Source organism: Lampetra planeri, chromosome 2 (assembly GCF_965212315.1).
Source record: "Lampetra planeri chromosome 2, kcLamPlan1.2.h2, whole genome shotgun sequence".
Taxonomy (NCBI): domain Eukaryota; kingdom Metazoa; phylum Chordata; class Hyperoartia; order Petromyzontiformes; family Petromyzontidae; genus Lampetra; species Lampetra planeri.
In genome coordinates, this window is record NC_136108.1 from 1,946,832 (window position 1) to 1,969,052 (window position 22,221).

Here is a 22,221-nt window from a genome sequence, read left to right on the forward strand (position 1 = left end):
GTATGTTCAACTTCTTTCGCACCGTACGTAACCAACCGTGCTAATCGGAGGTGCGGGGTAAGGACAAGAAACTAAACACATCATTGGCGAGTGATGCCTGAACTAGTCCTGCGCATCGCCTTCACCAAACCGGATTGTACAGGCGTGGTGAAGTATGGTCAAACTGTACCCAGTACCGACATGGCGTGGGGGGAGGCATTAAATCCAGCAGCGGAGATCAAGGGGCTGCAGCGCACACGGTCACACTGTGTGCGTTTGTGTCCGTGTGTGTGCGTGCTGTACCCGCACGTATCTCCTCCACGTGCTCCCGTGCACGGACATAGTACAGTGTTTTTGTGAGGCCGCGTGCGTGTGTGTGTGCGCGCGCGTGCGTGTGTGCGCGCGCCTGCGTGTGTGTGCGTGCATGCGTGTGCGTGTGTGCGCGCATTCACAATGCACGCCGTCTCGCCGCCCGTTCCCGACACGTATCTGCCCCCTCCCCCCGTACCACCCCCCATCCTCCCTGCTCCTCCCTCCTCCTCCTCCTCAATCCTCCCTCCTACTCTCCATTCCCTCCCCGTCATCGCTCACTCAACATCTCCCCTACCTCGACGAGCTTCCTCGTTCCTCTCTCCCTTCACCGTCGTATTCCCTCCTTTCCACATCACACTCTCCCTGCTCCCTCGTGATACCTCCCCTCACACAGGCACCCCCTTCTTTTGCTAACCTCCACCGCCCCCCCCCCGAACGTCCCTCGTCATCCTCCTCAATAGCTCTCTTCACTCCCCATCGTCATCATCCCTCCTCATCGCGACTCAACGCAAGCCTCCTTCATCTCCCTCCTCCCCACCTCCACCCATTCCCACCTCCACCCCCAACTAAATCCTCCTTCCCCCCCCCCATTCCACCCCCCCCCCATTCCACCCCCACCACAAATCCTCTCTCACCCAACCCTTTCCTATCCATCACCCCCCCCAACACACCCCCACCCAAGCCCGCCCTCCCCCTCCCTCCCTTCAGCCAATATCTCAGACCGCTGGTGCATTGCGCGCTGAATGCTGGGAGAGTCCTGCAAAAAAAATCCGGCCGAGAGGGGGAGAGAGCGAACGAGAGAGCGAGCAGCAGACACACACAGAGTGGGAGAGAGAGGGAGAGAGAGCGAACGAGAGAACGAGCAGCACACACAGAATAGGAGAGGGGGGGGGGTAGCGAGCCACAGACACGAGAGAGAGAGCGCACAAGCGCCGAGCTGCTGACATCCACCGTCACCGCCGCGGTTGTGAAGCTCTTCCCGCCGTCATGAACCCCCCGTGCGCGAGATGCGACAAGATCGTGTACCCGACGGAGAAAGTGAGCTGCCTGGACAAGGTAGGCGCCTCCCGTACTCCTCGACGCCCACGCACGCGCCTTTTGCGATGATTGTTTTACGCGGGGATACCGTATACAGTGTGTGTGTAAGCAATACGTGTGTGGAGAGAGAGAGAGAAAGAGAGGATGGTGTGGAGGGAGAGAGGCGCCGATATACGTGATTTTTATTTGTGGGGGGGGGTGGGAGGTGGGGGTGTTACAGCTCCTAACCACGGAGCCTCGAGAGGGCTTAATCCGCGTTAGAGATTCTGAGCGACTCAACAGAGCCGCTGCCTGACGCCTTGGGGGGGGGGGGGGACGCTCGGATTTCAGAACCACGCGCGGCTGGACAGCTCCCGACATCCCGTGCCCACGGACTCGCACGTAGCAGAGCAGACACAGCACGTGGACTAACACGTGACACAGCACGTGGACTAGCACGTGGCACAGCACACAGAGTATTTACAACACGAGAACTATCACAGAGTACAGCATACAAAAGCATCAACAACACGTGGAATTGCACATGATACAGCATATACCGCACACGAAAGATCATAGCGTAGCATACACAACACAGCATACCTCACACCACAGCACACATAGCATATACAACACACGAACTTGCACGCCATATATTACATCACACAGCCCATAATTTCATACACAGCACACGCAATATCATAGCACAACATACATAATGTACACATAAAACGGAATAACGTAAAGCATAGCCCAGTATAGCATACACAGAGTACGCACAGGACATGAATAATGTACAGCATACAGCAGCGCAGCCAATAACGGTACACAAACAGAAACACGTAACAGCACGCAGCATACATATACAATCATACAGAGGACAGCATACAAAGTAACACGATAGCCTCAAGCATAGCACGGCATACGAATCACAACACACACGTTACACGGAATAGCATAAAGCATAGCACACCATAACATCACATAAACGGCATACCAGCAGAGCGCACGCAGAACATGGAATAACATACATCACACAGCATAGCATACACACAGCACGCAAATATGTCAGAGTTTATACACCACACAGACATGATAGCGTACACATCACACGACACAGCACACGAATGAGGCACGGCACACAGAGCAAACATAGCATGCAGGACACAGGACAAGGCACAGGACACACACAACACAAATCACGCGTGCCACAGGGTAACGTATACACACAGCAAACGACAGCACACGCAACGAATGACACTGAACGTTGCAGCATAGCATACACCCCACGCAGCACCGCATGTACAACGCACACCACACTGCACACAAACACAGCGCTGGAGTCATCGCACACACACAGGCGCACGTGGCATACGGCACAGGAAGACACAGCAGAGCACGTACTCAACATACACACATACTCAACACACACACAGCACACGACGCTCAGAGCACCACCGCGCAGTATATACAACGCACACAACGCAGCCAGCGAACAGAAAAAACACACGACACATACGTCACACGTGTCGTATCGAATACACGCAGACGGCCGATTGCGAGCAGTCGTCTAGACAAAGACCCCCCCCCCCCTCCACATGGCCTACAGTATTTGGGCAAAAGCAATTGTTAGCGAGCCTCTGTTGTGGCCGCTACGGTGCAACGAGGCGTGGTGGTGTGGCCAGCACCACGCCCGGCCGCTCCCGACGGCACAGCGCTCGTGCGCACACGCCGCGCGAGACACTCATTTCAGGCTGAGTCAACCTTCGGGGGAGCCCCAGGATGTGGGCAGATGTCATTTGTGATTTAAGGTTTTCCCGTGGCCCGGGAGTCGAACTCGGGGCTGTGTGTGACTTCGCAACGCAGTGCGTGAATTGATGATGCAGACAACACGCACACACACGCGCGCACAAAGACAAAGCTCTCCCCCGTATTAAGCCCGAACAGCCTGAGCAGGCTATTTGGGGTAAGCGCTGTTCACAATAAAGGCCGGAACGGTAAGCGAGGGGATGGTTGACCAACCACCACGCCCGACCGCCTTTGTCTCTCGACTGATTGATGTTCACACAGCGCACCAGATGCTGTAGCCGACCGAGGGGAGGCCCGGGACTGGTGCAAGCAGGTCATCGTCGCTGGTGTTGACCGTGAACGAACAATTGAACTTGGGTAGCTGGGTTCACAGCGCAGCGTGCTAACCATCACACCACCGCTCCCCACGACGCGTGCACACACGGACACACGCGCGATCTGTGCGAGGTGTGCATGGTAACGGCGCGTGTGTTGGCGCTGCTGCGTGTGTGTCTGCGTGTGTGTGTTTCCCTGCTGCTGCTGTGTGTGTGTGTCGCTGCTGCTGCGTGTGTGTGTTGCTGCTGCTGCGTGTGTTGCTGCTGCTGCGTGTGTGTGTTGCTGCTGCTGTGTGTGTGTGTTGCTGCTGCTGTGTGTGTGTGTCGCTGCTGCTGCGTGTGTGTGTTGCTGCTGCTGCGTGTGTGTGTTGCTGCTGCTGCGTGTGTGTGCGTGTGTGTGTGTGTGTCGCTGCTGCTGTGTGTGTCGCTGCTGTGTGTGTGTGTCGCTGCTGTGTGTGTGTGTGTCGCTGCTGCGTGTGTGTGTTGCTGCTGCTGCGTGTGTGTGCGTGTGTGTTTGTCTCTACTGCTGCTGCGTGTGTTGCTGCTGCTTGCGTGTGTGTGCGTGTGTGTCGCTACTGCTGCGTGTGTGTGTGTTGCTGCTGCTGCGTGTGTTGTTGCTGCTGCTGCTGCGTGCGTGTGTGTGTGTTGCTACTGCTGCGTGTGTGTTGCTGCTGCTGCGTGTGTGTGCGTGTGTGTGTGTCGCTGCTGCGTGTGTGTCGCTACTGCTGTGTGTGTGTGTCGCTGCTGCTGCGTGCGTGTGTGTGTCGCTACTGCTGTGTGTGTGTGTGTCGCTGCTGCTGCATGTGTGTCGCTACTGCTGCTGCGTGTGTGTGTGTCGCTGCTGCTGCGTGTGTTGCTGCTGCTGCGTGTGTGTCTGCGTGTGTGTGTCGCTACTGCTGCGTGTGCGTTTGCGTGTGTGTGTTGCTGCTGCTGCTGCGTGTGTGTATGTCGCTGCTGCTGTGTGTGTGTGTCGCTGCTGCTGCGTGTGTGTGCGTGTGCGTGTGTGTCGCTGCTGCTGCGTGTGTGTATGTCGCTACTGCTGCGTGTGTGTGTGTGCGTGTGTGTCGCTGCTGCTGCTGCGTGTGTGTGTGTCGCTGTTGCTGCTACTGCTGCTGCGTGTGTGATTGCGCCAGTCGTGTAGCAGTTAGCGCGCTGCGCCACGAACCGGGCGATCCGAGTTCGAATCCCGCTCGCGGCCAACATCTGTGACGATTATCTGAACCGGTCCCGGGCCTCCCTTAAGTCATCTCAGCCTCAAATGAGTACCTGGTGTGGTGTGTAAACATCGCCACTGGGGAGACAAAGGCGGTCGGGCGTGGTGCGGGCCACCCACCACCATGCGTGCCGTCCCGGCCTTCATAAGTGCTCGCTAAGACCACTTGCCCCGACCAATTGTTAAGGCTGCACGGGGGACTTTTGTCTTTGATTGCGCCACGCGAGCTCGGTGCCAGCTCACGGCCCAACAACAGCAGTGGCGAATGATCACCGATTCATCGATTGTCGTTCACGGCCAATATCGGTTACGAATATCTGAACGGGTCCCCAGGGCCATCCCGAAATCGATTTCGCTCTCAACGGATACCTTGGTGCGGCGTGTCAACATCACCACCTCCTCTCGTATGCCGTCCTGGCCTCGACAGGTGCTAATCGCAAACGGCTTCGTGTGGGCTACACGGGGGAGCTTTGTCTTTGATTGCACCACGCGACCCGTGTTTCCAGGCGAGGCCGCTCTGTCGGCGGCCGCTGTTTGCGATTAAAAGGGATTTAGGGCATTCGGGAGCGAGAGATCTCAACAAAGGCTGCTCGGGACGCAAGCTGTGGCACGTCGTTCCTTACCCGCAGAGGTGGGACAAAGTCATTGTTATGCAAGTCCAAGTCGAGTCGCAAGTCATCAAATTCATGACTCGAGTCTGACTCGAGTCCAAGTCACATGACTCGAGTCCACACCTCTGCTTACCCGTACCGACGACATGCTGCCCCCCCCCCCCACAGTTAGACTCCCCAAATGTGGCGAGTTCGGTGGGTGAACGGTATCACTGCGAGCCCAGAGTGGGCCCGAAGTAGAATTCACATTCTGGTGGTTCCATTATCACCCTCGTTATGATCGTCGTCGTCGTCGGTGTTATTGTTCTTATTCGTTCACGCGGGTGAGACGCATTCATCCGTAAGCAGTTTCACGAGCGTGACCCGTGGTGGACTTTGGTGAGAAAAAAACAAAGTCGCGGTAAATGAATCCAGAACATCGCGGATACCGAGGAGCAGACGCGTGGCAGGGAAACGGCGCTGAAGTCACGCGGCACGGGAATGCGCATCATCGCTGAGCCGTCCCTAGGGGTACGGCGAATCTGGACGACCGCCCCGGGCCCCACGCTTTGGGGGGGGGGGCGGCCCTTCGACGTCACGATGTCAGATGTAGTTTAGTTTGAAAGCGTTGGAGGAGAGGGGGAGCACGTGGTGTGGACGGGCCTTGCCACGTGTGCAGAAATATGAAAGGACATCATGCGGGGCTTCGTTAACCACGAGTGTAAGATGATGATGATCATCATCATGCTTTATTAGTGAACATCACGCCTCGCACAAGTATAAAACAACAAAATCCCAATGGAATTAATAAGCACATTTGAACAGAAGGCACGGCTGAATATTGTTAAGTTATACAATCCTCGTGAGATGTCAGTGGGAGTGTGCAGACACATGGATATGACGGAAGAGATTGCAGACGGCGGTTAGATATGCTGCAGTGAGATAGGAGAGATGCGGACAGGCCTGTTGTCACTCCACTGCTGGATGACGAAGATGCCGCCTCGATATACGGTGGGATGAAAGGAGGAATGTCGGGCAAGATATAGTGGTGCGGCGAGATGGAAGGTGCCAAGATAGAGGTTTGTTGTGAGATGCGCGAGACGTGGGATTGAGACGTGGGGATAGGAACCAGCGATGTAAGGATGAAGATCTACTCGTAAGGGATAGAACAGAGATGCATTCGGGCGAAATACGAGACAGCAGAGCGATGTGTTGATAATAAAATAGGAGCGATTCTAGGATGCAAGAGGCATGTGACAACACCGCCTGCATGCCTGTAAGCTTTAGAATGTCATTACCAGGCAACGTTCATTATCTGCAGCACACGGACACTGTAGTGATACTGGCATGGTTTCCGACTGCATACAAACCTTGGGCAGGTAAAATAAAAACTTAAAAAAAAAATACAGCCAAGTCTCAGAGTACGTGGCGGGGTTAGGTTCCGTGTACGCCTGCATAAGCGCGAATTCGCGAAAGTTGGGGTTCGGCTATACAAATGTCTATATACAATGTTTCTATACACTATTATATACTACACTATACACTACTATATACTACACTATACACTACACTATACACTACACTATATACTACACTATACACTACTATACACTACACTATACACTGCACTATACACTACGCTATACACTACTATACACTACACTATATACTACTATATGCTACTATACACTACACTATACACTACTATACACTACACTATACACTACACTATACACTCAACTATACACTACTCTATACTATACACTACTATACACTACAATATACTACTATACACTACTATACACTACAAACAACTAAATACCACTGTAACATTTTTTTTATGTACATGAATGTTTAATAAAGTACAGTACTGTATAGTAAATGATTCACTAATCATCGGTAGCATACGGGTCAGATAGAACGCTATCATTACTAACACTATACGGCCTGTATAGGCGCTCGCTTACAGCACTGGCACCCACAGTCTGTCAGGCTATATGGGTGATTTTTGTCTTTGGTGAGTATATTTTTCTTTGTGCATCTCTACGTGTGCGTGTGAATCATGAGTCATCTCGGTCAGTTGGCCCACAACACCTGGGTATTGACCCCATGACCTTTTAGCCGAACTTTCAGCACTTTCACGCGGCCCAGAGTGCACCGTGGTCAAGTCACCGCCAGTCAGTGGCGACAGGCGGGCGTTGTTGTTGCTGTTGGTGGTGGAGATGATGGTGGGGAGCGGTGGTGGAGCGGTCAGCGCGCTGCACTACGGACCTGGTCACCCGGGTTCGATTCCCGCTCACGGCCAACACCAGTGACGATCATCTGAACCGGTCCTGGGTCTCCCCTAGGTCGACTCAGCCCCAATACGAGTGCCTGGTGCGAATTGTAAACATTTGCAGCTAGGGAGACAAAGGCGGCCGGGCGTGGTGTTGGCCACCCACCCTCTGGTGTGCTGTACCGGCCTTCACAGGTGCTCGTTAACACCACTTGCCCTTACAGTCTGTTACAGGCTGTAAGGGAGATAGTTGTCTTTGATGAGGTTTGCGGTGATTGTGGTGGTGGTCGTGGTGGTGACAATGATGATGATGCTGGAGATGATGATGGCTATGATGGCTGTGGTGGAGGCGGTAGTTTGTGGTAGTTTGTGGTCGTTTGTGGTGGTTTAGGAGGTTTAAGGAGGTTAGTGGCGATGTGGCTGACTCCTCAGTCGACCCCAGGCAGAGATTACAAGTTCAAGATGAGGAGCCCGGCTCCCAAATGAGCTACACATGAACCACCGTTCCCTGATAGAAGAATGTGGAATTTCCACCATTAACTACGATTTGTTAACCTGTTCTAATGACAGTAATGTGACAAGGACAAAGATCCCCCGCATAGCCTTTAACAGACTGTTGGGGCAAGTCCTGTTAGCGAGCACCTATTAAGGCCGGCACGGCGCACGAGGTGGGTTATCAGCATCGCGCCCGGCCGCCTTTGTCTCCCCACTGCTGATGTTTACACACCACGCCAGGTACAGTACTAATTTCAGGCTGAGTCTACCTAGGGGAGGCCCAGGTGCCCGTTCAAATATTCGCCAGCTATTGGTCGCGAGCGGGAATGGAACTCGGGTGGCCGTGTTCGTGGCGAGGTAGCTGCCTACACGCCCGGCGTGGTACACAATCACACGGCGTGGTACACAATCACACGGCGTGGTACACAATCACACGGCGTGGTACACAATCACACGGCGTGGTACACAATCACACGGCGTGGTACACAATCACACGGCGTGGTACACAATCACACGGCGTGGTACACAATCACACGGCGTGGTACACAATCACACGGCGTGGTACACAATCACACGGCGTGGTACACAATCACACGGCGTGGTACACAATCACACGGCGTGGTACACAATCACACGGCGTGGTACACAATCACACGGCGTGGTACACAATCACACGGCGTGGTACACAATCACACGGCGTGGTACACAATCACACGCCGCTCTCTCACCATGGTCCCAGACAACACGAACGCGCACTCGGCACGGCTCCACGTGGACACCCCGCGCCCGCGGCCATCATCGCTAATTACGTCTGATTAACTCTGGAGTAAGAACATTCATTTGTACCGCCCTGCTCCTACAATCGCCTTAGAGGCCTCACCGAAACTCGGGACTATTTGTTGAGGGGGGGGGGTCCCTTGCTGTTGGGATGTCACACCAACGATGTATCGACTCCCCCAGACGCGCAGTGTCTAAAGCACTGCGCCACAAAGCCGGCGGGCCTGATTCATGATGGATGTTTGTGGGGTTAGGTCGTGTGGGTGGGGTGTGGGTGAGTGTGCGTGGTGTGGGGTGTGGTTGAGTGTGGGGTATGGTTAAGTGTGCGTGGTGGTGTTGGGTGTGCTTGAGTGGGATGGGGTGTGCGTGTCTCGACAGGTGTGGCACAAAGCGTGTTTCCACTGCGAGGTCTGCAAGATGACCCTGCAAATGAAAAACTACAAGGGCTACGACAAGAAGCCTTACTGCAGCGCGTGAGCACCCTGACACACCCTGACACATCCTGACACACCCTGACACACCCTGACACACCATGACACACCACACCCATACACACCCTGACACACCCTGACACACCACACCCTGACACACCACACCCAGACACACCCTGACACACCACACCCTGACACACCCTGACACACCCTGACACACCACACCCTGACACACCCTGACACACCACACCCTGACACACCCTGACACATCACACCCTGACACACCCTGACACACCCTGACACACCCTGACACCCCCTGACACACCACACCCATACACACCCTGACACACCCTGACACACCACACCCTGACACACCACACCCAGACACACCCTGACACACCACACCCTGACACACCCTGACACACCCTGACACACCACACCCTGACACACCCTGACACACCACACCCTGAGTCACTGACACACCCTGACACACCCTGACACATTACACCCTGACACACCCTGACACATCACACCCTGACACACACTGACACACCACACCCTGACACACCCTGACACACCACACCCTGACACACCCTGACACACCACACCCTGACACACCACACCCTGACACACCACACCCTGACACACCCTGACACACCACATCCTGACACACCACACCCTGACACACCCTGACACACCACACCCTGAGACACCCTGACACACCCTGACACACCACACCCTGACACACCACACCCAGACACACCCTGACACACCCTGACACACTACACCCTGACACACCCTGACACACCACCCCCTGACACACCCTGACACACCACACCCTGACACACCACCCCCAGACACACCCTGACACACCACACCCTGACACCCCACACCCTGACACACCCTGACACACCCTGACACACCCTGACGCAGCACACCCTGACACACCCTGACACACCCTGACACACCACCCCCTGACACACCCTGACACACCACACCCTGACACACCACACCCAGACACACCCTGACACACCACACCCTGACACACCACACCCAGACACACCCTGACACACCCTGACACACCCTGACACACCACACCCTGACACACCCTGACACACCACACCCTGACACACCCAGACACACCCTGACACACCACACCCTGACACACCACACCCTGACACACCCTGACGCACCACACCCTGACACACCACACTAGCTGCTCACCCCCGCTGATTCGCCCAGCTGCTGCAGCCCTGTCCGTCTCGATTCATCTCAATGTTCTTTATTGAACCCACGTGCGATCCAAGTGAGATTCATGATGTCACCTGTCACGCTGGTCTCCGTGGTTACCGTGCCGGGGACAGTTCACGTGTCACAGGTTTACTCACACGGCACGGCACGTGACCCGGGAGCTGGGTATGTTGCCTGAGACCCCGGCACACATCATGCCCCACACGGTGGCCAGGAGATGTTGACTACCTCGCCTGGGATACAGGAGGACGAGGGTTCGATCCCGACCCTGACGCCTGCTGCTGTATATTTGGAGTCTGCGTCTCTCTATCTCATCATCACGGTGGCCAGGAGATGTTGACTACCTCGCCTGGCATACAGGAGGTCGTGAGTTCGATCCCGACCCTGACACCTGCTGCTGTATATTTGGAGTCTGCGTCTCTCTATCTCATCATCATCATCATCACTGTGGCCAGGAGATGTTGACTACCTCGCCTGGGATACAGGAGGTCGTGGGTCCGATACCGACCCTGATGCCTGCTGCTGTATATTTGGAGTCTGCGTCTCTCTATCTCATCATCATCACGGTGGCTAGGAGATGGCTCCATGTGTGGGGTGCGGTGGGGGGGAGTGAACCGGTGTCTGCCTACGAAGTTGTGGGGGGGGGGGGGTCCCGGCTCGCTCGTTCGCCTCCAGCGATCGAGCGACGGCGTTGAGAACCGCTCAGAAATTTGTGACCTCGTGCAGGCCGCGCAGGGTTATTTATTTTGGTTATTCTTCTCTCGGCTTGGGAGCGTTCGCGACCAACGTTATCCATAGTAAATGTTTTTTTTTTATATATACAGTGGCTGGACCGCGAAAATATAAATGTGTCGTGAACCCACCACCACCACCCGACATAGACAATTAGTAAGGGTTGTCACATAAACAAAACGTGCCATTTCGTTACTTTCCCAACACACCGGTGTGCTGAAGTTGTTACCTCTGGTCAGCCTCGCAGCAGCAGCAGCGGCTATTCGCTGACCATCGAGCAAATACGGCGGTCACCGCATCACCACGTGGCTCTTTCAGATGACGCTGCTTCTGCGGCCGTCTGGAACGCGCTCTTCCCTGCCGATATTAGGGTGCCGCTGGAGCTATGGCGCTTTTATATCATCTAGATTGAGAAATTCATTTCTTGAGAACTGCTTGTTGTTGTTGTTGTGTTTAGTTTGTTGTCCTAACCCCGCACCTCTGATTAGGGTGGTTGACTATGTACGGTGCGAAAGAAGTTCAAAGGGAAAGCCAGATTGTTCATCGCGAGTTTATTTTCAATGCGTGACCATTGCGCACGATTGCGATGCAACACCTCTCATCGTCATCATCCTTCTTCCCCCACCCACCAGATCCAGCCCCCCCTCCACCGTGATTTAGGGGATGTCTTCATCCAGCAGTGGATTGCCCGTGGCTGCTGCTGCTTGTGGTGGTGATAATGGTGATGATGGTGATGATGGTGGTGATGATGGTGATGATGGTGATGATGGTACACTCCTCTCGCATCGTGAGTGCTCAACTATGGACAGATGCGAATCCGTCTCGGAGCAGTAGGGGGAGGCATCGATTCACCTTGAGGTCAACTCTGTTCATTCATCATCAGCATCATCGGCCGTGGTCAATCCACTGCTGGATGAAGGCCTCCCCAAGTCGCTGCTGCCGCCATCACCTCTCGCGATCCTACGATGTAAACAATCCACCCAGCGCCTGCACATTAATCGATTTCATCGCTCCATCTCCTCGGTCTTCATCCTCCCGAATGCGCCAAGGGTTGGTTTGCACAGTGGTGGTGACGAGGTCTGTAACGATTCCATTCAAGAATGTTTTTATTTATTTTACATCCGTGGTGTATGTAGCGGCGCGGTCGGCATGAGTGCACCAGTGACACACATGATGATGATGATGGTCATCAGCCGTGGTCCATCCTCTGCATCATGGGGGAAGGGGTAGAGCTCATGCCGATGTCGATTCCGACCCTGACACTGCCTGCTGTAAGACATTTGCATTGAACACGCAGCAGGGCTTTCGCGGCGGATTTTATCCATAATATAGTTTTTTTTATCGCATAAATATAAATGCGTAGTTAAATATGTCGTTATTTAAGAACGAAACAGGAAAGGGGATTTATCCACCAAATCTGGCTGTGATTACTGGCGAATCGTCGTACTCGAATTGTAAATGTTGTGGGTTTATTCTTCAACACACCGGTGTGCTGTGCTAGTAACGCATTTGCATGTTTTGTTTCCGTGACAATCCTTACTAATTGGCCGTGTCGGGTGGTGGCAGGTTTAACGACGCATTTTTATCTAAGCGATCTAACCCAAAAACACCTCTATTATGGATTATATTTGGAGTTTGCATGTCTCTCTCTCTCTCCCCGTGGTCGCGTGGATTTTTCTCCGGGTCCTCCGGGTTTTCCCTCAACATTTGGAATCGAGGTGCATTCAGAGTTGTTGACTGCTGCTATCCATTCCCACACGGTGATGACAGACCACTTCGTTGAGCGATAATTTCCGATAGCCAGGTCGCATTGGAAAAATAGCTACATAGCTCAATGGGACCTTACCTGGTCAAATAAAAGTTTAGATTTAGAGAAGCCAGTGAGTTTTTTTTTACATATATGTTTGTTTTTCGATAAACGAGAAAAGATACTGACTCGGAGAGTTCCATAAGTACCCCCTGGGGACACGTGGTGCCGTTGCACAACGATGCCTCAAGTTGCCCCCACGATGCCTGAAACAATAATGAGAGATGTGGGGACCGATGGGGACCCCCCCTCCCTCCCCCGGTGACGACCCCTGTCAAGATGGGAGGATTCCTGCGGCACAGAGGGTGGGTTCCAGTTGAGTCTTTGAATCAACACCCCGAGATCCCTGGCGTGAGCATTGTCCTTTCGCATTGAGCGGCGACTTAAACAAAGAAGAATCACGCGAACATGAATCACGTCCGACATTTCTGTTTCTCGGTGTCTTTATAACAGGTCAGAACGGCTTAGAATAACAATAACACTTCAGACGTATGATGCGGATGGCGTGGCGACGCGTGTGAGCGCGTGCGTGCGCGTGCGTGTGTGCATGCGTGTGCGAGTGTGTATGCTTTTCATGGCGCTTGAGCCACAGTTGGAACGTTTGTGATATCACACCCGAGGGGGTTGTTGGTCCTTATGCATGCTGCGATTGTATATCTCGGGGCGGGGCGTGGCGCCCGTGTGAGATGCTGATAATGATCCACGTCTCCCTTAGTGTGTTTGATCTGGCCCGGTGCACACAAGTCCAATTGCCAGGCCCTGTCAATTGCCAATCTGACTTGGTCAAGCGTTGTCCTCTGCTGCTGCTGCTGCTGCGGCTCTCTCATTTGCTCAGCGAATGCTTTCACACGTGACTTGTGCACTCTTACGAGCACCGGATACACAAGAAAATGTCAATGCATGTGTATGTCAATACGTGACCTCCTGTCAGCGGGCGTTCGAAACTTCACGTGGCCTCAAGGTGCACATGGCCTGGCACAAGCGTCGTGGTGACGTCACTGCCACTTAGTGGCGAATGGCGGTTGTTGTTGTTGTGTGCATTTGTTGTTGTTGTGTGCATTTATTTCACTATTCGTGTGGCCCACTGACGCCCACCGCACGACAAAGACCGCTCGGTGTGGAGCAGATGTACAGTCCGCCAGGGGTGGCCTCACGCCCTGGGGTAGACTCCTGGACGTGAGTCGGGTCACGTGTCCGGTAAACAGCTTCGTGTTGCTAATGGACACCGTGGCAGTCCCTTGCAGAGGTCTGCGTGGCTCGCCGGTCGCTGTTGGCGGTCGCGTTGAGTTGCGGGTATGGAATCACGTCGTGAGCTCTGACGCTGTTGAGGACCCACGAAATTCTGTGCTGCCCTCCTCGGCAAGCTGTAGCCGGCTATGCACGTGTGTGCGGTGTCGCGCAGTGGTCAACCGGTTAGCACGGTTGGCTACGTACGGCCGCGAAAGAAGTTCAACGCGCATACATATGTCATGACGACTTCGACGCACTTGTCTCGAGGTGGTTTCTAAATTGACGAGACGCGTTTCACTCGAACAGGCGGAGACCCCCACTGCAACAGTCCCGAGTCTCCCGTGCATCTCCCTCTCCCTTATATACGGGCCGAGGCCACGCCCCCATTCCCGAACCTTCTCGCTGGCTCTGGACGCTCGCTCCACCAGCAGGACCCTACCGTCCTCTTCCGTCACCTGACCACGCTCCTATTCTCGATCATTCCCGTAGCCACCGGTCTCTTCACACTGCAGGCTGACTCCCTGTCATTACCTCCCGTGGTCACTAGTCCATTCGCACTGCAGGCTGACTCCCCTGTCATTATCTCACGTGGCGACTAGTCCATTCGCACTGCAGGCTGACTCCCCTATCATTATCTCACGTGGCCACTAGTCCATTCGCACAGCAGGCTGACTCCCCTGTCATTACCCACCCGTGGCCACTAGTCCATTCGCACTGCAGGCTGACTCCCCTGTCATTACCTCCCGTGGCCACCAGTCCACTCGCACCGCAGGCTGACTCCCCCTGTCATTTCCTCCCGTGGCCACTAGTACATTCGCACTGTAGGCTGACTCCCCTGTCATTATCTCCCGTGGCCACCAGTCCACTCACACTGCAGGCTGACTCCACTGTCATTACACATACTAAACGCAGCAAGTTGGCACAGTAGGGGGCACAGTTGGTGTATCTGCCAGGCGTCATCTCAGTCAGTCAACCCATGGCACCTGAGCTTGTCCCGTGACCTCCTGCCAGCAGGCCTTCAACACTTCACGTGGCCTCAAAGTGCACCGAGGCTGGCACAGGCGCCGTGGTGACGTCACCGCAACTTAGTGGTAAATGGCGGTTGTTGCTGTTGTTGTTGTAGGTCAAGTTTAATTCCCGACCTGGGTTCGATTCCCGGCCACTACCGTCATTGTTGGAGAGTGATGTCTGAACCAGTCCTGACACGAATAAAGACGAAGGCCCCCCCGTCCAGTATAGCCTGCAACGGACTGTCGGGGCAAGTGCTGTTAGCGAACAGCACCTACAAAGGCCGGCACGGCCTCACGAGGAGCTGGGTGCCCATCACCACGCCCGGCCGCCTTTGTCTCCCCAGTGGGGATGTTTACACAGCGGCGCGCGTTCGTTATCAGCGGGCGCCGGTCGTCTCCTCTCGTCGTATTCCGCCGCGCGCCGCATTTCGTTGGGTTTCGGAAGGCGTCAAAGTCGCTCCCTACCGACCTTGCCGGGGATTTAAACACCAACAAAAACCACGCGCACGCGCGCGCGCGAGGCTCTTTGTCAAACCCCCATATCGGTAATCAATTAGTGGCGTATTTAGGTCAGGAGGAAACCCCTCCGCGCTGTCGCTGCTATCACCGCCCACCCGGCGCGCGGCGCGTGGATCGCGTTATCGGCGCCGTCTGCTTGGTCACCGGTAACCAGGAGAGAAGAGGAGGGGTGGGGGGCGCTCGCTGGCTCGTTAAATTTCAGGGTGCGCAATCGTTGGTGTGTGTGGGTGCGTAGGTGCGTGTGGGTGGGTGGGGAGCGGTAGTGTAGTGGTTAGCGCGCTGCGCTACGAATCTGGCGACCCGGGATCGATATCGCTCACGGCCAACACTCAGTGACGAATATCTGAACCGGTCCTGGGCCTCCTCCTAGGTGGACTCAGCCTCAAATGAGTACGTGGTGCGGTGTGTAAATATCGCTACTGGGGAGACAAATGCGTGCTGCTGGCCACCCACCCCCTCGTGTGCCACAGTGTCAGCCTTCATATGTGCTACTCGCTAACAGCGTTTACCCCAACAGGATGTGAAGGCTATGCGGAATATCTTTTTACGAGTGTGTGTGTCATTGTATGAGTGTGTGTGTGTCTGGGTCTCTCTGTGTGTGCGCGTGCCATGCACTGCGCCATCCAGGGAAAAAATATATAGAATTGAGCAACGTTTTGGGTAATGACCCTAGGTTGTAATACATTGATGTGCATGCAAAATCATACGCAAGAATTATATTTATTTCTATCGATCCTTTGAAGACAGTGTTATTTACGAATGTGTTGAGAATTTGTCGTAAATGCACAGCAATTTGGCGCAGTCGGGAGCACAGGTGGTGCATCTGCCAGTCATCTCAGCCAGGCAAGCCATGGCACCTGGGTCTGTCCCGTGACCTCCTGCACCTAGCCTGGCACAGTAGGGAGCACAGGTGGTGCATCTGCCAGTCATCTCAGCCAGGCAAGCCATGGCACCTGGGTCTGTCCCGTGACCTCTGCCTGTCAGCAGCGAGCCTTCCACAGTTCACGTGACGGCCTCGAATTGCACTTAGCCTGGCACAATTGCTGTGGTGATGTCACTGCCACTTGGTGGCAGTGCGTGGTCGTTGTTGTTGACATGTATATTTAAATATATATGCCAGAAATCTACTTGCTGTACATCCATCTTGTGGTAACGGTGTGCTCCTCAACCAAAAGGCATGAATTGTCTCTTACTGTCTAGCAGACCCACCCCCGTGCCGAACACATTTAGCCACCGCTTCGTCCAACCTACTTGCTGTACATCCATCTTGTGGCCACCTCTTAGGAGGCGCACAGAACACCGTGTTCTTTTGCATGATCCACCAACCCCCCGCCCCCCCCGTCACATCGCCGCTCGAATCACAGGCCACGCACCGCCGCTATCACCGCCGCCGGCAATAAATTCTACGCGTAATTCGCGCGTCAATTGAAGCCACGAATTGCCTCTCGCCCGTGTAAATCTCCCCGCGAGCAGAGCGACTCCACGTTAATTGTGAGGCGGTGGACGGTGGACGGTGGGGGGGGAGGCACAGCGGCTCAACTCGCTGCGCCGTGAACCCGGCGACCCCAGCCGGACTTCCCGACGACGGCTGAGCGTCTGTGACGCCGTTGCTATCTAAACCCGGACCTGGGATGCCGTCCACCCACTCGCCACACAACCCGCCTCTTCACAGTGGCGATGTAATCACGTTGATGGCACGGGCTCTAGGACGCACAGCGCGGGTGGTACGGGATTTTTTCAAGTGTGAGGAGCGTGGCACTTGAAATAGAATTGACATATTTGGTTAGTGGTGGTGGTTGATGATGTAAAAGTTGCATAGCTCCAGTGGCTTCCAAATATCGGAAGGGACGAGCGCGTTCCAGACGGGCCGCAGAAGCAGCGTCATCTGAAAGCGCCGCGCGACGATCCGGTGGCCGCCGTCTTTGCTCGACGGCTGAGCCAGAAGCTGCCGCTGCTGCTGCCGCTGCTGCTGCCGCTGCTGCTGCCGCTGCTGCTGCCGCCGCTGCTGCCGCCGCTGCCGCCGTCGCTGCCGCCGCCGCTGCCGCCGCCGCTGCTGCTGCTGCTACGAGGATGACGAGCGGAGTGTCGCGTGATGGTGGTTTGTACTCCTCGGCGGAGATGAGCGAGGTTTTGTGGTTCATTTGTGCCAAGCACTAATCAGCAGCATGACCATCATCATGACGATGGTGTTGATGATATTGATGTTGCTGATGACGATGATGATGTTGATGATGATGTTGTTGATGATGATGTTGTTGATGACGATGATGATGTTGCTGATGTTGCTGATGTTGTTGATGGTCTTTACGACGACGACGATGATGTTGTTGATGTTATTGGTGACGATGATTTTGTTGATGATGTTGTTGTTGATGACGACGATGATGGTGCTGATGATGATGTTGTTGATGACGACGATGATGTTGCTGATGATGTTGCTGATGATGTTGTTGATGTTGTTGATGACGACGATGATGTTGCCGCGACGCAGGCACTACCCCAAACAGACGTTCACCACGGTGGCGGACACCCCCGAGAACCTGAGACTCAAGCAGCAGAGCGAACTACAGAGCCAGGTCACTCGCACGGTGCCGACTCCTCACCGTGGCTCACTCAAAGAACAACAATTATATATATACATTCACGTTCATAATCTGGCAAAAAAAACGCGGTATACATGCAAACGTTGGTTGACGTTTGGTTGACGTCTGCCCAACGTAGCATGTTTACTGGTACAAGTGGTCATTAATGTCGACACTATTGCTGTACTGCCCTGATCAGGCCCCACCACGGTGTTTTTGGAAGGGTTTTGCAGATGGCACCAAAACAACCCAGCTGTAATTATTTAACAGGCCGCGCCACGGTGGCGAGATGTTAGCTCCCTCGCCTGGTCTACAGGAGGTCGTGGGTCCGATCCTGACCCTGACGCCTGCTGCTGCTGTATATTTGGAGTTTGCATGTCTCTCTCCGTGGTCGCGTGGATTTTTCTCCGGGTCCTCCGGTTTTCCCCTTCACATTTAGAATAAACATCACGCGTTTAGAGTATTTGGCTCCTATGAACTCCCACGCGATGAGCCACGGCTTTGAGCTGTCATTGGTGGCCAGGTGGCTTCTTGCTCAGTGGGGCCTTACCTGATAAAATATAAACTATTTTTACAGTTTAAAATCAAATCCAGACCACGGTTAGTGTTCCTGTTTAACAAACTGCGGCTGGAATACGCACGTTTCAAGATAACGGGACTGTCACTGGTTCAGGTGGCTGGCTCACCCGCCCGTCCACTCTCTCGTGCTCACCACCGTGTGATTCAAACTAAACGACACTACACATTTCTGGGAGGCTCAACCGGGACACGTGATGAGCTGTGACCCCTCTCCCCGCCAACCCCCCCCCTCCACCACCGCCCCCCACACCCGTGAGTGGCCTCGCTTTTGCCTTTCACGATGGCCCCGCCTCTATGAGGCCAGATAAAAAAAATCAGGGCAAAGTGTTTCGTGAAACCCAGGACGGACGTCCAATCCGAAGCTGGGACGGCCCCCGGTCCAAATCAGGACGTTTGGTAGCTTTTGCACACGTGGTCGCCACGTGTTTAAATGCCACGTGTTTAAACGCCACGTGTCCCTCTGCAGGTGAAATACAAGGAGGACTTCGAGAAGAGCCGGGGAAAGGCGTTCAGCCTCGTGCCAGACACTCCCGAGCTGCGGCGCATGAAGAAGGCGCAGGAGCAGATAAGCAACGTGGGTCTGCCCTCAACTGCTCCCAACTGCCCTCACCTTGCCCTAAACAGCTGCCCTACGCTAACCTTGAATTTGATGTGCGCTAAACCTTCCCAGCCTTGCCCTGGCATGTGTTGACCTCTTGCTCCGCACTATCTTGCCGCTGTGTGGCCTTGCCCTGCCCCGCTCACACCCTCGACCGCACAACGTTGACTTGTATCACTCAAACACCTGCTAGACGATTCACCCTGAGAACCACGTGATCATCCACTGAGATCAAATCGCGAGTCTCCGATGCACAATCGGCGACCCCTGAAAATGGATTCACAACCATGACCATCTCTCTCTCTGCCCCATATGTGCGCATGTTGAACTTGTTTCGAAATCGTGTGCAGCCAACCGTGCTAATCGGAGGTGCGGGATGTACTTCCTGATCTCTCTTCCTGAACTTTCTCCCCCTTCCTCTCCCGCAGCCTTTTCCGAACCCATCTCCTGCCTTATTCTCTTCCTGACCTCTCATCTGCCTCTCATACCTCCCTCCCCTCCCTTCCCCCATGACCTATCTCTCCCTCTCCCCTGACCCCTTCATTTCTCTGACCCTACCCACCACCGCCTATCTTTCACCTTCTACCTAGCCCCATCTCTCCTCCCCACTTTCTCTCTCTCTCCACCTAACCACCGTCTCTCTCCTCTCACTTTTTTTTACGATCAGAGGAAGCAAGAAGATGCTCGGTGTAGTCGGCACTTTGCTTCGTTCATCATTTCGGTTCTTTTAGTTTTTTTCAATGCTTGGCTTTATGTGCCCCCTCCCCGTTTTTAAATGAAAGATTTCACGAAAGATCCTCTCTCTTCTCTCTCTCCTCCCTCTCCTCCCTCTCTCTTCCCCTCTCTTGTTTATGTTTTCTATGCATTTTATTATTATAATAATTCTCTCCCCCTGACCGCACACTCCCTTACCCCCCACCCCACCGTGCAGGTGAAGTACCAGGACGCGGGGGTGGTGCCAGTGGGGGCCGCCGCGCCTGACCGCCCCGCGGGGGGCCGCGCCATCCCCGGGGGTCGCCACGCCGGTGAGGGGGGAGGGGGGGGGTGGTGGGGGGGGGGTCGAGATCGGCACTCAAAGCGCGATTGTCCGAATGCCGCAGAAACGCCACCTCCCTTTTGCATCACATCCCAAACGTTGCAGTGCCCCCCCCCCCCCCCCCCCCCAGTGGCGGCTGTTGTCCCTGTGCCGGCACGAGGCTTGCGTCCAACTCGCACAAAATCGAAGATCATCTCTCCGTGCAGGCATCGAGAGCGCAATAATCGATATTCATGGATGAACTGGTGTGTGTGTGTGTGCGTGTTGGTGGGGAGCGGTAGTGTAGCGGTGAGCTCCCTGTGCTACGAACCCAGCGACCCAAGTTCGATTCCCGCCACCACCAGTGCCGATTATCTGAAGCGGTTCAGGTCCTCCCCTAGGTAAACTCAGCCTCAAATGAGTATCTGGTGTGGCGTGTAAACATCACCACTGGGGAGACAAAGGCGGTCGGGCGTGGTGTTGGCCACCCACCTCCTCGTGTGCCGTGCCGGCCTTCATAGGTGGTGCTCGCTAACAGCACTTGCCCCAACAGTCTGTTAAGGTTACACGGGCGGGGGGAACCTTTGTCTTTGTCTTTTGCAGGCTACCCCCAGCTGGGGAAGGCGGCCGTGGGGGGCGGTCAGGCGAGACAGACAAGCGCGGCCCCCCAACAGGGAACGCTACCCCCCATGACGGCCCCCCACCCGCTCCACCACCGCCCCTCGGTGGACGTGAGTGTTGACGGCGCTGCTCGCCTCGGCGGCGGCGATCGCGAGGGCGTCGGAATCGTTTAACAAAAAATAAGAAAAGGCTTTATCCATTGCTGGCAATCACACGGGCGTTAAGATGTTCAAACACCCAGCAGACTCTTAGTTGAAGGCATCGCGTGAGTAAAACGTGTGTTCATAATACAGGCCTGTTTGGGGTTAGATCGCCTAAATATAAATGCGTCGTTAAACCCGCCACCACATTTATATTTACGCCATCTAACCCCCCAAAAAAACCTCTTATGGATATTGGTCGCGAAAGCCTACTACGTGTCGTACACCCTCCATCACCCGACACAAACAATGGAGAATCAGAATATGTATTTATAGCGGAGGAATGCAGTGAGCTATAAAGCTCTTCACCACAGATGTCCTCGCTCACGCGACAGGAGCCACTGCTGAATAATCTTGTGACCCCCCCCCACCGTGCCCCCCACCGTGCCCCCCACTGTGTCCCCCCCCCCCCCCACCGTGCCCCCCCCCCCCAACAGGGCACGTTCCGCGCGCTCTACGACTACGTGGCTGCGGACGAGGACGAGCTGAGCTTCGCAGAGGGGGAGCTCTTCTGCAACGTGCAGCGAATCGACGACGGCTGGCTCTACGGCACGGTGGCACGCACCGGAGCCACCGGCATGCTGCCCGCCAACTACGTGGAGCGCACCTGAGCCTCTGCACCCCCCCCACTCCCCCCCCCCCCCCCCGGTGAACCTGTGTGATAGCTCGAGCGAACCTGACCCGGGTGAGCGCACGAGTGAGCCTGCGCTCACCCGGGTGAGATCACGAGTGAGTCTGTGCTCACCCGGGTGAGCGCACGAGTGATCCTCTGCTCACCTGTGAGCCCGAGTGACCCTGTGAGCGTGAGTGAATCTGTGCTCACGTGAGTGAAGCTGGGCTTGAGCTGAGATCACTGGAGATCACC

The 22,221-nt window shown here is 54.9% G+C and overlaps 1 protein-coding gene across 1 annotated transcript; it reads left to right on the plus strand.

Moving 5' to 3' along the window:
* The first annotated feature begins 1,212 nt into the window (after positions 1 to 1,212).
* LASP1 (LIM and SH3 protein 1) lies at positions 1,213 to 21,967 on the plus strand. The gene is made up of 7 exons (XM_078615251.1): positions 1,213 to 1,347; positions 9,160 to 9,254; positions 18,253 to 18,337; positions 19,389 to 19,496; positions 20,452 to 20,545; positions 21,139 to 21,266; positions 21,794 to 21,967. Exons 1-7 carry the CDS (start codon positions 1,279 to 1,281, stop codon positions 21,965 to 21,967), a joined length of 753 nt encoding a protein of 250 aa, XP_078471377.1. The 5' UTR covers positions 1,213 to 1,278.
* The last annotated feature ends 254 nt before the right edge of the window (positions 21,968 to 22,221 follow it).